This window comes from Rhinolophus ferrumequinum, chromosome X (assembly GCF_004115265.2).
Source record: "Rhinolophus ferrumequinum isolate MPI-CBG mRhiFer1 chromosome X, mRhiFer1_v1.p, whole genome shotgun sequence".
Lineage (NCBI taxonomy): Eukaryota > Metazoa > Chordata > Mammalia > Chiroptera > Rhinolophidae > Rhinolophus > Rhinolophus ferrumequinum.
In genome coordinates this window covers 53,431,425-53,446,727 of record NC_046284.1, presented here as the reverse complement: position 1 = coordinate 53,446,727, position 15,303 = coordinate 53,431,425, and the positions used below count along the sequence as shown (strand labels likewise).

The 15,303-nt window shown below is 38.9% G+C and overlaps 1 protein-coding gene across 1 annotated transcript in view; it reads right to left on the bottom strand.

Moving 5' to 3' along the window:
• Positions 1-1,663: 1,663 nt before the first annotated feature.
• The window catches only part of TRMT2B (tRNA methyltransferase 2 homolog B), a 59,731-nt gene continuing 46,091 nt past the window's right edge, over positions 1,664-15,303 (bottom strand). Inside the window, 2 exon segments of the mRNA XM_033135223.1 lie at positions 1,664-2,460; positions 2,462-2,548. Of these exon segments, the coding sequence (XP_032991114.1) occupies positions 2,424-2,460; positions 2,462-2,548 (124 nt within the window). The 3' untranslated portion in view covers positions 1,664-2,423.

The window sequence follows — 15,303 nt, the reverse complement described above, 5'->3', positions numbered from 1 at the left end:
TAAACAAACAAAACAGTAACAAGCTCATAAATACAGAAAACATTTTGATGGTTGCCAGATGGCAGGGGATTTGGAGGTGTAGTGAAAAAACAGGAAGGGATTAAGAAGTACAAATTGGTAGTTACAAAATAGTCATTGGGATAAAAAGTAAAGCATAGGGTATACAGTCAATGATATGGAAATAACTATGTATAGTGCCAGTTGGGTACCAGACTAGTCAGGGGGATCACTTCTTAAATTATATAAATGTCTAACCATTATGCTATACACCTGAAATGAATATAATATTGAATGTCACCTGCAATTGAAAAATTTAAAAGGGGGGGAAATGCTGAAGGGAAATAACAGGTCCAAATTTTCAGGTATAAAACAAGTAAGTCACGGGGATGTAATATACAGCATGGGGAATATAGTCAATAATATTGTGATAGCATAGCACGGTATCAGATGGTTGCTGGACTTATGGCAATCACTTCTTTAGGTATGTAAGTGTTGAATAACTATTGTGTGCACCTGAAACTAATATAATATTGTATGTTAGTTACCTTTTTAGTAAAAATCTTAAAAATAAATAAAAGTAAATAGCATATTCTAAGCTGAGAAAACCAAATGTGAAAAGGACCAGAATGGGAAAAAAATTGTCTTTTGGGGGGAAAGAAACTTAATGTGTACAGAGGAAGGAGGCTGCCCAGATTATGAAGGGAGTTTGAGGCTGCATCAAGAATTTGGGACTTTTTTTCAAAAACCAGTAACAAGCCAATGACAGACAGATTTTAAGCATTGGAGAAACACAATGAGATTGGAATTTTAGAAAACTCACTCTGGCTGTCGAGAATGAAATGGATGAAGACAAGAGTGGATACAGCAGCAGCAGTGGGAAGATGGCACTTTCAGTAACAATCCGGTGAGAAAGGATGGTAATCTGCAGGGATGGAGACTCAGTGATACACTGGATGGGGCAGGGGTAGAGGAGAAGGACTCAGAGTTCCCAGGCTTCTGGCTTGAGAGACTGAGTAGATTGGTATATTCATCAACATTGGGAATATAGGAGCAAGAATAGATTTGGGGGAAAGATGTGAAGCATTCAACATGAAATATGCTGAGTTGGGAGTACCTAGAATATATCTAGGTGGAATCTACCTTGTAGGCAGTTGGATACAAGAATGAGGAAGATAACTCTGGTTCCCGGCTTAGATAAGTAATAGATGGTATTGCCATTTACAAATACAGGGAACAAAGGAAGAGAAAATGAAAGTCACTTTGCAGTTAATTTTTTTTTAAGTTATAAAATAATATAATCCCATTACATAAAATGAAATATAGGGAAATGTAAATAAAACTTATATGGCTATCATAAATCAATACCTCTATACTTTAGATTATTTCCTTCTAGTATTTTTAAATGGATATTTATATAGTAGCTTTAACAGACATATTTTTCTGAGGAGGTTTCTCTAGAAGTACTTAGGATCGAGAATGAGAATTAAAAATCCTAGTTGACCTGATATCATTTTGTAAACCAGACAGTGCTTGCTAAGTTACACCTCCTTAGGCTGTTAAAAGATTCAAAACATAATCTAAGTTGTTGGGCAAGTATCCAAGAACAACTCCAGAGTTGAAGAAATCATGGACTAGAGAATATTTGTTTTAATAGCCAGTTTTTTATAGTACATTCGGGATTGTTAGGGGATTCTGGAGCTTTCTGCCTCCATACTACACAGCACAGTTACAGGTATTCAGTCTCTTCTTTGAAGCTCTCCTTACCCATAGGGTCTCTTCTAGACCAATTCTCCCTCCACAGGCGAGAGCTAATTGGTGCTATTGCTCCTAGGAGTAACTACATTTTTAAAAGGTATTCTAGAAACCTCAAAATCTAGAAAACCCGAAGGAATAAATCTCTACTGAGTTCAAGCAGTCAGTCTTCCTGCAATCACGGCATAGCTTACTCTACTTTTTTTAAAAAGCTAGACTTGTTTCTAGTTCTAATCCTTAGCTACCTCATGAACGCAGAACATATCTAATAAAATCTCTGGATAAATACACAGACCTGAGTCAAGGTGAAATTATTACCAGCTGCTGAGAAAATCTCAGTGGTTACCACACCACAGGCAGAGTCAGACAGAGGAGACAAAACTAAAAACTAGGACCAAGGGAGGCATGACAGGCTGACAACAAAAGAAAGAAACAGTCCAGATCCAGGGCCAAGAAGTGGTCACAACCAAACACACATGAGAGCAAGGGAACCTGAAAACTAAGGTTATAAATCTGCTTCAGATAGGTCTACTATTTTCTTCCTGCTCATAATCCAAAGATTGGTTCCCCGCCAATAATGCTCTCAGGGTCTGCAATGCAGCAATATGCCAAACCTGGAAGTTACTGAAACTTCAGCCTTACAAAGAGCCTGCCATCTTGTAGGAGGCTGCTTAGCAAATGAAGAGGAGCAGCAGCTCACAGTGTGGGGTGAGGGAACACGTCCACAGGCATAGCTTGTCTCAGGATGAAAGGCTCACCCAGGAGCTTTTTAGCAGAGTTTGGAGGACAGCACAGCCTGTAGAAACAGATCACAAGGTCAGGTCCTAGAAGCCAAGGAGAAATTCCAGGCACAATTTCTTAAAATTCAAGCCCTGCCTCTCTGTTCCCATGACCCCCTGTGTTTCTCTCTATAACAGTATTTATCATATTTAATGTAATTACCTGGTTTTTTTAAACCATCTTTGTCACTGGAATATAATCTTTTTGAGGGTAGAAAAGAGGCAAAAAACTGCTTATTATTCATCTGTGTGTTCCCAGTGTGTAACACTGAGTAGGGATTCAATGGTGAATCTAGCGAGGGGACCAAGTCATATACTTTTCTGGATGATTTGCACCCAATAGGTAGTTAATAAATATTGCTGAATTCAATGACTCTACTGAAAATTTTCAAAGTTGATTACTTTTCCCCCTTATTTCAAAGGCAGTCAAGCAAAAATGAAAACAATTCACATATAAATTCACCATTCAAAGAAGCATAACCACTGCTAACTTTTTAAGATGTATCTTTCCAAATATGCATATTTAAACTGTTTTTTTTAAAAAAAAAAAATGGAGTCACACTGTATATATTGTACATGCTGCTTTACAATACATTTCTTCAGTTAATAATACATAACGAGCATCTCTCCACTATATTATATGTAGTGCTACCTCACTTTTATTGGCTACATGGTATTTCATTAAGTAAATTGAACACAGTTTAGTTATCTGATTCCTTGCTATTGGAAATTTAAGCTGTTTCTAACTTTCAGCTACTTCAAAAAGTCCCTTCATGAATATTCTTATAGTTATATCTTTGCACACATTTTAAGTTACATAGTGGAACTGCTAAGTTGAAGGACCTGTATTTTTTTAAGGCCCTAAGATACGTACCACTAAACTGTTCTGGAAAAGGTTGTACCAATTTACAGTCAAACAAACAAAGCAGAAGAGTTATTTCCCCGGCTAACACTCAATAATTTAAATAGCACTGTTCCATTAAAATAAGGAACAAGTTTGTTTTATTTGTTCATTTGTTGTTTTTATGTTTAACCAATGTTATCCCAATAAATTTAATTTTAAAAAGTGAACTGTAAGGTAAACTTTGGACTTTAGTTAACAATAATGTATCAATATTGATTAATCAATATTGGTTTATATAATTTTATGAAATGTACAACACCAATGCAAGATTTTAAAATGGGGGAACTGTGGGCAGAGTGGGGAGAACATGTGGGAACTCTGTGTACTTTCTGCTTAGTTTCTCTGCAAATCTAAGACTGCTCTAAAAAGAAAGCCTAGTGATTTTAAAAAGTAAAAAAAGTCAAGAACAAGGCAAGATTTTCATTATCACTCCTACAATGGAACATTTTCTTATCTAATGCAGTAAGGAAAAAAAATGTATTGGAAGGAAAGAAGGAAAACTGTTTTTATACGGTGATCATATGGCCAGCTACCAAAAAAACGCAAGAGAATCAACTGGAAAACAAATGAAACTAATAAAAGAGTAAAGTAGTTGGACATAAGATTGGCAATAACCAGTTACAAATGTCATGAAAAAGGTCCCATTCATAATAGCAATAAAAACTTTACACTATCTTGTATTAACCTTAAGAAGACACACACACACACACACACACACACACACACACACACACAGGGTGCCAAAAATATATACACATTTTAAGAAAGGAAAAAACTATATTAAAATTGTAATAATATATACCGATAACAAAAGATGAATACAAGTCATGTGTATGCATTTTTTGGCACCCCTGGTATACATAGAGAGAGAGCTTTAGAGAATTACATAAGACTAGAGTAACTGAAGAGATGTATCACATACCTGGACAGGAAAAATACTGTAAAGAGTTCAATTCTCCCTAAATTAATTAATAAATTCAGTGTACTTCCGATTACAATCCCAAAAGGATAGCTTTGATAAGTTGAATGTAGAGCTCTGTTAGAAAATATATGAAAATGTTAACAGCATATATCCTTTAACCCAACAATTCCACATCAGGGATTTATCTAATATATATACTATCACATACACTTACTTATCACATATACATTGCACATACGTGCAAAGACATATGTACAAGGATACTCACTGCAACACTGTGCTAACTAGATTAGAAACAACCTTAAAATTAATTAGCAAGGGACTAGTTAAATGACGTGTTTATACAAGTTAAAACTATATAGCCTATTTAAGAAATTAAGTAGACCTGTAAATATTGATGCAGATTCTACATTATTGTAGAACAATCTACAAAATCTATTGTTAAGTGAAAAGCCTGGTGCAGAACAGTGTTTATAGTCTGTTTCTACTGTTTATAGTCTGTTTCTACTTGTTAAAAAAGAGAGAGGGATGGTGTATATACATACACGTACGTATACACACACGTATAGTGACAGAATATCTCTGGTAGGCTACACAAAAAACTGGTAAGAGTGGTGACATCTGAAGGACTAGGGGTCAGGAGTAAAAAAGAGACTCATTATTCTCGGCATACTCTTTTGTATTGTTTGAATTTTTTCTACCATATGCACATACTGTTTTTTCAAAATAAATATTTCTTGTCTTTTTGAGTCTATGTCTATTGTTTTATTCAGTAGGAGTGTTAGCAGAATTCTAGGTTTACTCTTAATCATTGCATTTTAAAACTTGTTTTGTATAATGCATATTTTCATTTTATTCAAAAATGCAATAACATAAAAAGGTATATGGTGAAGTGACTCCCATCTCTGCAGTTCTCCCCCAGAATAAATAACTACTATTATCAGTTTCTTATATAACTTACCAGTTTCTCTATGCATATACAAGCAAATAAAAATCTATCTTCTTCTCCTCCTCCTTTGTCTTTTATACAAAGTTTACTGTTAAACAATTCTGCACACCTTGTTATTTCCATTTAGTAACATACCTTAGAATCAAAATCACAAGCTACAAAAGAAAATATAGTCTGGAAATCTTCAAAATTAAATACTCTTGGGCTTCAAAGGACACAGTCAAGAAAATGAACAGAGAACCCAGAGAATGAAAGAAAACTTTTACAAATTATGTATCTGATAAGGGAATGGTACATAGAACATTTAAAGAAATCTTAAGGCTCAATAATAAGAAAACAACCCATAAAAAATGGGCAAAGGATCTGTTCTCCAAAGATATACAAATGGCCAATAAGCACATGAAAAGATGTTCAGCATCATAAGCCATTAGGAACATGCAAATGAAAACCACAAGGAGATACTACTTCTCACCCACTAGGATGGATATAATAAAAAAAGACAGACAATAACAAGAGCTGGTGAAGATGTGTAGAAATTGGAACCCTCATACACTGCTAGTGGGAATGTAAAATGGGACAGCTGCTTTGGAAAACAGTCTGGCAGTTCCTCAAAAGGTTAATACAGAGTTATCATATGACCTAGCAATTCCACTCATAGGTATCTATCTACCCAAGATAAATGAAAACACAGGTCCATACAACACTTGCACACAAATGTACATAGAAGCATTACTCATAAGAGCCAAAAGGCAGAAACAACCCAAATGTCCATCACCTGACAAATGAATAAAATGTGGTCCATCCATACAATGGAGTATTACTCATCCATAAAAAGGAATGAAGTACTGATACATGTTACAGCATGGATGAACCTTACAAACATCATGCTAAATGAAAGCAGCCAGATGCAAATAACCACATATTGTATAACTTCATTTGTATGAAATATTCAGACTAGCAAATCCATAGAGACAGAATATAGATTAGTGGTTTCCCCAGGAGGTTAGGTTAAAATTGGGGAGTGACTGGTGAAAGGAGCAGGGTTTCTTTTTGAAGTGATGAAAATGTTCTGGAATCAGATGGGGTGATGGTTGTACAAACCTGAGAACATACCAATAACCACTGAAATGTACACTTTAAATGGATGAATTTTATGATGTGAATTATATCTCAATAAGCTGTTATTAAAAAATAACATACTTTAGAGATCTTTCCATATCAGTACACAGAGACCATCTTCGTTTTTTTTTTTTAAAGCCCCACAGTATTACATTGTATGAATGCAGCATAATTGATCTAACCAGCTCCCCAGTGATGGACTGTTAGGATATTTCATTACTAGTATAATACTGCAATAAATAACCTTGTTTCTATGTTACTTTACTGTGTCAGTCTATTTGTAGGATAAAGCCTCAGAAATGGAATTTCTAGATCAAAAGATATACACAGATTTATAATTTTAAACTGTATTGCTAAATTTCCCTCTATAGGGATAGTACCAATTTACACTCTGAGCAGTAATTTTTTAGAATTCATGTTTTCCCATAGTATCGCTAACAGTGCATTATCAAACTTTTGATCTTTTGGGGGAGGGAGGCTCTAGAAGAGGGGTAAACGGGGTCTACTATATGGTGATGGAAAGAGAACTGACTCTGGGTGGTGAACACACAGTGTGAGATATAGATAATGTATTACAAAATTGTACACCTGAAATCTATGTAACTTTACTAACAATTGTCACTGCAATAAACTTTAATTTAAACAACGAAAACAAAAAAACTTTTGAACTTTTGCTAATCTGGCACGTAAAAAAGGTATCTCAGTGTACTTTTAATTTGCATTTCCATTATAGGGAATAGACTGAGCATACATTCATGGTTCATAAACACCTTTATAATATTTTCTTTTTGTATCTTCTGTTTATTTTTCTTTTGAGCTGTTGTTCCTTTTTTATTGATTTCCAGGAATCTGTTATAAATTAAGGAAAATAGTCTGTATGTGATATGAACTGCAATTGTTTTCCAGGTTTGTTTGTTTTTTAATGTTGTCTCCTGTCTTTGCTTTTGGTGCTTTTTATCATGCAAGTTACTGATTTTTAAACTGTTTTACTGAGATGTAATTCACATATCATTCAGCTCACCCATTTATAGAGTTCATTGGTTTTTAGTACAAAGAATTGTGCATCTATCACAACAATCAATTTTGGAATATTTTCATTCACCTAAGAGGATATTATGTACCCTATTTCTCCCCAAATCCCCATTCTCTGACCTAAGCAACCACACGTCTACTTTCTGTCTCTAGAGATCTTCCGAGTCTGCACGTTTCCTATAAATTGAATCATACAATATATAGCCTTTTGTGTCTGGCTTCTGGATACCCTTATCAGATAAACGATTTGCAAATATTTTCTCCCATTCTGTGGGGTGTCTTTTCATTTTCTTGATGGTATCATTTGCAGTACAAAGATTGTTTAAAACTTTGATGATGTCCGATTACACACACACTTATTTATTTTTATTTGTTATTTGGTTTTTTTGATGTCATATCTAAGAAAGCTTTGCTTAACCCAAGGTCACAATGATTTATTCCTATGTTTTAGCTCTTACACATTTAGTTCTATGATCCATTTTGAATTAATTTCTGTGCGTGATGTAATGAAGGGAGAAGTTACTTTTTATGTAACTAAATTTAACAAACTTTTATTACATGGCTTCTAAATTTTCAGTTAGATAGGGATTCTGCACTCTAAGATTATAAAGAAATTCTATGATTTACGGTTTTCCCTTTTTACATTTAAGTCTCTGACTCCTTTATAACATATCCTGGCAAACAGTATGAGATACACATCTAACTTTTATTTTTTTTTCACCATGGCTATCCAGTTGTTCACCACCATTTATTGAATGGTCCATCTTTTCCCCATTGATTTGAGGTGCCACCTTTATCATTAATCAAAAACATTTTAAACAGTATAATAAAAATAAAATAAAGTACAAATGGAAGACTAAAAGTACAAGAATAGACAAGAAAATAAGATTCTGAAAACAAATTGGCCTCATTCTATTATTTTGGGTAGAAAAAGCTCTTTAACAACTTTTTCAATTTTTCTCCATGGTTACTAGTCTACTTAAGTTTACTTTATCTTTTAGAGTTATTTTGGAATTAATATTAGCCATTTGCATTTTCCCAGGAAATCACCCATCTAAGTTTTCAAATGTATTGCAAGGGAGTTTTATAAAGTATTTTTAAATCATTTTTAAAAGTATTCATATTTGTAGTTATGCTCTTTTTCTCATTTAAGACTTTATATTTTTATATTTTATTCCTTTATATTCTTAATTAGTTTTATTTATCTATTTTATTTTATTCCTCCTATAATGCCTTCCTGTTTATTTGTTAAGTCTACAGGCTTTTTGTTTTGTAGTTCATAAATTTCTGGATTTTTTTTAATGCTATTGATTTCTTCCTTCTGATTCCTTTAGGTTTATTGTTCTTTTCTTTTTTTTTTTTTTTAGCTCATTGTCTTGAAAGCTCAACTCATTAACTTTTCAATCTCACTTATTTTATCCAGTCATATAATCTGTACTTTATATCCACTTATGTGGTTTGAAAAAAGAAAATAACATTTCAAAAATCAAAATAATTGACCAGGGCCAGAACTGAAGTGAAGCAAGAGGCATTCACTTTGGGTGCAAAATTTAAGAGGGTACAAAAAAACTCAGTAATCAAGACAAATATTTTGATGCAGTACTTCAGAAAATCAAATTGGAAAACTACGGCCTGGTTTCCTACTTTTATAAATAAAGTTTTATTAGAACCAGGGCTCGGATTACACTAAGGAGAATGAGGCAGGGTTTAGCAAGTGTAGGAATGCATCTCACCTTTCCAAAAACCTACATATTTTGTTTATCATGGATTTTTGTACTAATTTTGACTTCTGAAAAAAATTACATTAAAAATTTACCTTGATTACTGCATCCCTTAAATTTTACCCGCAAAGTGAGTTGCTTTACTGGGCTCACCTGAGACCCAGTCACATAATTGACTCTTGGTGGCAGTATAATCCCTTTTTTCTATTTCTTTACACTTCTCTGAAATTTCAAAATTCTGCACAATAAGCATGGATTAATGTGATTATTAGGAAAAAAATATTTTGAAAAAGAAGTCAAGATTTACCATCAAGATAACAGAGTAGGTAAACAATGTGCTTGCCTCTTCTCATGACCACATGAAAATTACAATTAAACTACAGAAAAACCATCATTCAGAATCGCCTGAAATCTAGATGAACCAAAGCCCTACAACTAAGGACATACAGAAGAAGCCACCTCGAGACTGGTAGGAGGGGTAGAGATGCAAAACAGGCCGGTCCCACATCCACGTATGACCATTAAAAGTCAGGAGGGATATCTCGGCTGTGGACATACACCCCTCCCAAGAAACAAGCAGTCCCAGACCCATACCAGGTTCCCCAGCCCACAATACTAGTGTCGGGAAGAGAAGTCCCCATAATTTCTGGCTGTAAAAACCAGCAGAGATTGTGGCTGAGTGAGACAGAGGGCTGCTAGAGTCCCAGGCATCTCTCTTAAAGGGACCACACATGGACTTACTCGCTGATGGACTCACTTGCTCTGAACTCTAGCACTGGGGAAATAACAAGAAATGTGCCAGGGACATACAGGAAGGAATGGAGTAGTCTGGCTTTAGGGAGGGGGCTAGAGAGGCAGCATTCTCCCAAAGAGAAGTGCTGGCAGAATCCACTGTTTTTTTGTTGACCAGTCCCACCTCCCCGTATGCAGATGCAGGCGGGCACCATATCTGAGTCTCTATCAACCTACATAACACTGTTCATTCACCCACCCCTGGTGATTTTCTGAGACCCTGCCCCACTCAACTTTCGGGCCTACTCAAGCTACTACCAGTGGCTTTTCCATATAAAAGGCCAGTCTTGGCTCATGCTCTGTACTTTCCTAAAATCTCTCAAAGGTTCCCAAAACCCAAACAAGCAGCATCTGGGTTCAGCATGTGCCATAACTCTTGCTGAGCAGCCCCAAGCCTGGCACTACCAGCAGCCAACCTCGGTTCAAGGCTTGGCCTCTCAAGGCACCTCCAAGACCAGCGGGGATGGCAGCCATCTGCGAACTGCTTTATGGTTCATGCCAGGTTGCCCTGGGCAGGGCACAGGCTGTGGCTGAAGTTGGCCTGAAGCAGGTTTCCACCCAAAAGGCCCTGGGATGGCACGGCTGGTGGCCAGCTTTGGACCAAGCCAAAACATCATCCAGCTGCCTCCAAGGATGACACACCCAAAGGGCAGACTAGGCAGGCACCAGAGCCCTCCTGAAGCAAATCCTGCTCTGTAGGGTCAGTCCCTGCACCACAGATCCTTCACTGTAGTCACAGCCAGTTTCCACAATCAATCAGCCCGAGGGTTAATCCCTCCCAGTGACATGCAAACAGCAACCAAGGCTCAACTACAATAGAAGGGCACACACGACACACATAAGGGACACACCTGGAGCACCCAAGTCAGGAGACTGCGACACTAGGCCCCACAGGACACTTACTACATAAGACCACTCTATTAAGTTCTAGAGATATAGCATCCCTACCTAATACATAGAAACAAACACAGGGAGGCAGCCAAAATGGGGTGACAAAGAAACATGTCCCAAGTGAAAGAACAGAACAAAGCTCCAGAAAAAGAACTAAACAAAATGGAGACAAGCAGTCTACCATATGCAGAGTTCAAAACACTGGCTATTAGGATGCTCAGTGATGTCAGGGAGAACTTCAACACAGAGATAGGAAACATAAAAATGAACCAGTCAGAAATAAAGAATACAATAACTAGGGCGGCCGGATGGCTCAGTTGGTTAGAACACAAGCTCTGAACAACAGGGTTGCTAGTTCGATTCCCACATGGGTCAGTGAGCTGTGCCCTCAACAACTAGATTGAAGACAATGAGCTGCCGCTGAGCTGCCGGGGGGTGGGGGGACAACTGGATGGCTCAGTTGGTTAGAGCGCTAGCTCTGAACAACAATGTTGCTGGTTCAATTCCTGCATGGTATGGTGGGCTGTGCTCCCTGCAACTAAAGATTGCAAATGGCGACCGGACTTGGAGGTGAGCTGCGCCCTCCACAACTAGATTGAAGGACAATGACTTGGAGATGATGGGACCTGGAGAAACACACTGTTCCCCATATTCCCCAATTAAAAAAAAAGAATAAGTGAATTGAAGAAGGTATCAGAGGGGATCAACAGTAGATTAGATGAAGCAGAGGATTGAATCAGTGATTTGGAAGATAAGGTAGCAGAAAACACCCAATCAGTACAGCAAAAAGAAAACAGAATCCAAAAAAATGACGACAGTTTAAGGGGCCTCTGGGACAACATCAAGTTTACCAACATTTGCATCATAGGGGTACCAGAAGGAGAAGAGAGAGACCAAAGAACTGAAAACTTATTTAAAAGAAATAATGATGGAAAACTTCCCTAACCTGGTGAAGGATATAAACATACAAGCCTAGGAAGTGCAGAGAGTCCCAAACAACATGAACGCAAAGAGGCCAACACCAAGACACATCATAATTAAAATGCCAAAGGTTAAAGGCAAAGAAAGAATCTTAAAAGCAGTGAGAGAAAAGCAGTTAGTTACCTACATGCTCCCATAAAACTGTCCCATGATTTCTCAACAGAAACTTTGCAGGGCAGAAGGGATTGGGAGGAAATAGTCAAAGTGACGAAAAGAAAGGACCTACAACTAAAACTACTCTACCCAGCAAAGCTAGCATTTAAAATCGGAGAACAGATAAAGAGCTTCCAAGACAAGAAAAAGCTAAAGGAGTTCATCACCACCAAACCAATATTACAAGGAATGTTAGAGGGACTTCTTTAAGACAAAAAAAAAAAAAAATCAAAATTATGAATAGTAAAATGTCAATAGCTACATATCAACAATTACTTTCAATGCAAATGGATTAAATGCTCCAATCAAAAGACATAGGAGGGCTGAATGGATAAGAAAAAAAAAAAAACCTTACATATGCTGCCTACAAGCAACTTATTTCATATTGAAAGACATACACAGACAGAAAGTAAAGGGATGGAAAAAGAAATTTCATGAAAATGGAAACAAACAAACAAAAACCTGGGGTAGCAATACTTATACCACGCAAAATAAACTTTAAAACAAAGGCTATAACAAGAGACAAAGAAGGACCCAGCAATCCCACTTCTGGGTATTTATCTGAAGAAACCCAAAATGCTACTTTGAGTGTACATATACATCCATATGTTCATTACAGCATTGTTTACAATGGCCAAGATGTGGAGGCAGCCTGGGTGTCCGTCAATGGATGAGTGGATAAAGAGTACATGGTACAATACTGCTCAGCCATGCAAGGAAATGGTTCTTACCATCTGTGGCAGCATGGATGGACCCGGAAGGTATTGTACCAAGTGAAGTATGTCAGACAGAGAAAGCCATATGCAATGTGATTTCACTTATATGTGGAATCTAAAGAACAAAATAAACAAATAAACAAAACAGAAACAAACTCAGACACAGAGAACATTTCGATGGTTGCCAGATGGGAGGGAATTTGGGGGGGGGTGAAAAAGGGGAAGGGATTAAGAAGTACAAATTGGTTGTTACAATATACTCATGGGGATGTAGGATATAGCATGAGGAATATAGTCAATAATACTGTAATAACTATATGATGTCAGATGGGTACTAGATCTATCAGGGTGATAGATTGGAGGGGATCTGGGGGCAGGGTGAAAAAGGTGAAGGAATTAAGAAGTACAAATTGGCAGTTACAAAATAGTCATGGGGATGTGAAGTAAAGCATAGGGAATATAGTTGTCATGATGGGCGGCCTGCGGGGTCTCTGCTCCCGCTCCCCACATAAGAACGCAGGATGTGGCTAGGCCAAAAAGGAACACCCACGGAGCCATCGGTAGGGGAGTCATACCACTATAGTCTCACTGGAGGCTGGATTCACACGATGTGCAACCTGCTGTCCGCTTTTCTGCCAACTGACCAACGACTCTCCTCGACTCCACTCCCCAACGCAGCCGCAGCAGTTATATTAGTGGCCAATGGCTCAAGGGTTACAGCTGACGGCCAACTAGCCACAGCTGACGGTCATCTCCTACCCCAGCCAGCACCTTTCCACGTGAGGCCGAGAGCCTGGAAACTGCTCTCTGGGGCTCTGTCCCCACACTCCACCCCTACAGGGTCTCGCCTCACAATCTACGCGACAAGCGTCTTCCGCGAGGATCCCTGTGCCATATTAGCCTACCGGCACCTACGGACGAAAACAAACAGTAGTCTTAGGAACCAACAATGGCAAATCCCTTCCATCTGGGAGGATACATGCTAGCTTTTTGTCCTGGGAAAAGAGGGTCACTGCCACTGGCACCTTTCCCGGTTTATAGTACCAGACCTTTATGGCAGTGCTTGGGGTCCCTTGTTTAGTTTCAACATGTAACAGGGGACCCCATAATAGGCCACAGTGAGAGCACATAAATTCCCCGCAAAATCATCCCGGTATCGGGACCTCTGTATACTACAGTCACTTGCGGTGGCCACTCAGCCACTGCCCCTGGCGTCACCTTATTTAACTCCCTATAGTCCACAGTCATTCGCCAGGTCCCATCTGGCTTCTTGACAGGCCATACTGGGGAGTTAAAGGGACCTCACAATATGTGCCTTCTCCAATTCCAATATTGTACGACCAATCTCCTCCTGCCCTCCTGGCAGGTGGTACTGTCACACTATAACCATGCACCACGGCTGTGGCAACACTTAAGGAGGGTGGTGAGCATGCCCACGTGTCACCGCTTTCACCACCCGGATCCGGAGACGGAACTCTCCTACCGTCGTCTGTAAGCTGAGGCCATGTAGCACGTCCACCCCTAGAATATACTGCGGAACGGGGGAGACATAAACCTTGTAGGTACGAGGGGGAAGCCTTCCTATACCCAGTGGTAAGGAAACAGCTTTTACCGTCACAGTCTTTCCCCCGTAGCCATCAATGCAGATTGCTGGTCCGGGGAATAGTTCTGGGTTCCCATAAACAAAACTGCAGTCTGCGCCCATCAACTAGGGCCAAAACCCTCTGCACATTAGAAGGGGACCAATGTACAGACAGTTCAACTAGGGCCTCCGGTCCCTGCTTGTCCCCTCTGACTGGGTACCTTGGCCCCACCACTAATCAAGCTGAAAGGAGTCAGCCTCAAGCGACTGCATGAAGTCCTGGAGGGACATGGGTCGCGCTTTCCCAGACTTCTCCTTTAGGCTTCTCCAAAATTGCTGTTCCGGATGCAACTGTTTCCAAAGTTCCAGCAGGAGTGCATTGAGTTGTCAGTCTATTTTCTTCCGATCGACCCCTGCTGCCACAAGATCACGCCAAATCTGTGAGCGTGTTTCTCTCTGAGGCCCGAAACCTCGCTCCTTTACTTTTGATTTGGGCTTCCAGTTCTCAACTGCGTGGACCTCCTGTCTTAACTTCCTTCGCCTCCGGCTTCCAACATCCCCTAGGGTGGCCACGGCAGTTGTAACTTCATGGATCCGTTGCCCCACATAGGGTGTAAGGATGACAACCAAGGATCCAAAAGCACACACAGGTGCAGTATCCAAAACCAGATCTCTCATGCTGACTGTAAAAAGCTCGTCATCTGGCCCCTGCATATTAGGGTGGAAAATAGCATGTCTCATACCCATTTCATGGATGATTTGAGTAAGCTCCATATATGACTGGCATTGACTCACAGTGTCTGGCAGCTCGCCAGCCTGTCCCCATACTGTGCGTACCGCAGCAGTGAGCCACTCCATTAGAGAATGGTTGCCCTGGTTTTGGGCCAACCTATGGCAGTTCTGTAACCTTTGTTGCAAGGACGGATGCACTGTCTTGAAGGCTAGCTTTTCCATCTCACCTGGGGAGCAGGGAATATTGTCTGCTCCCTCATCTCATAAACGTAATCGCC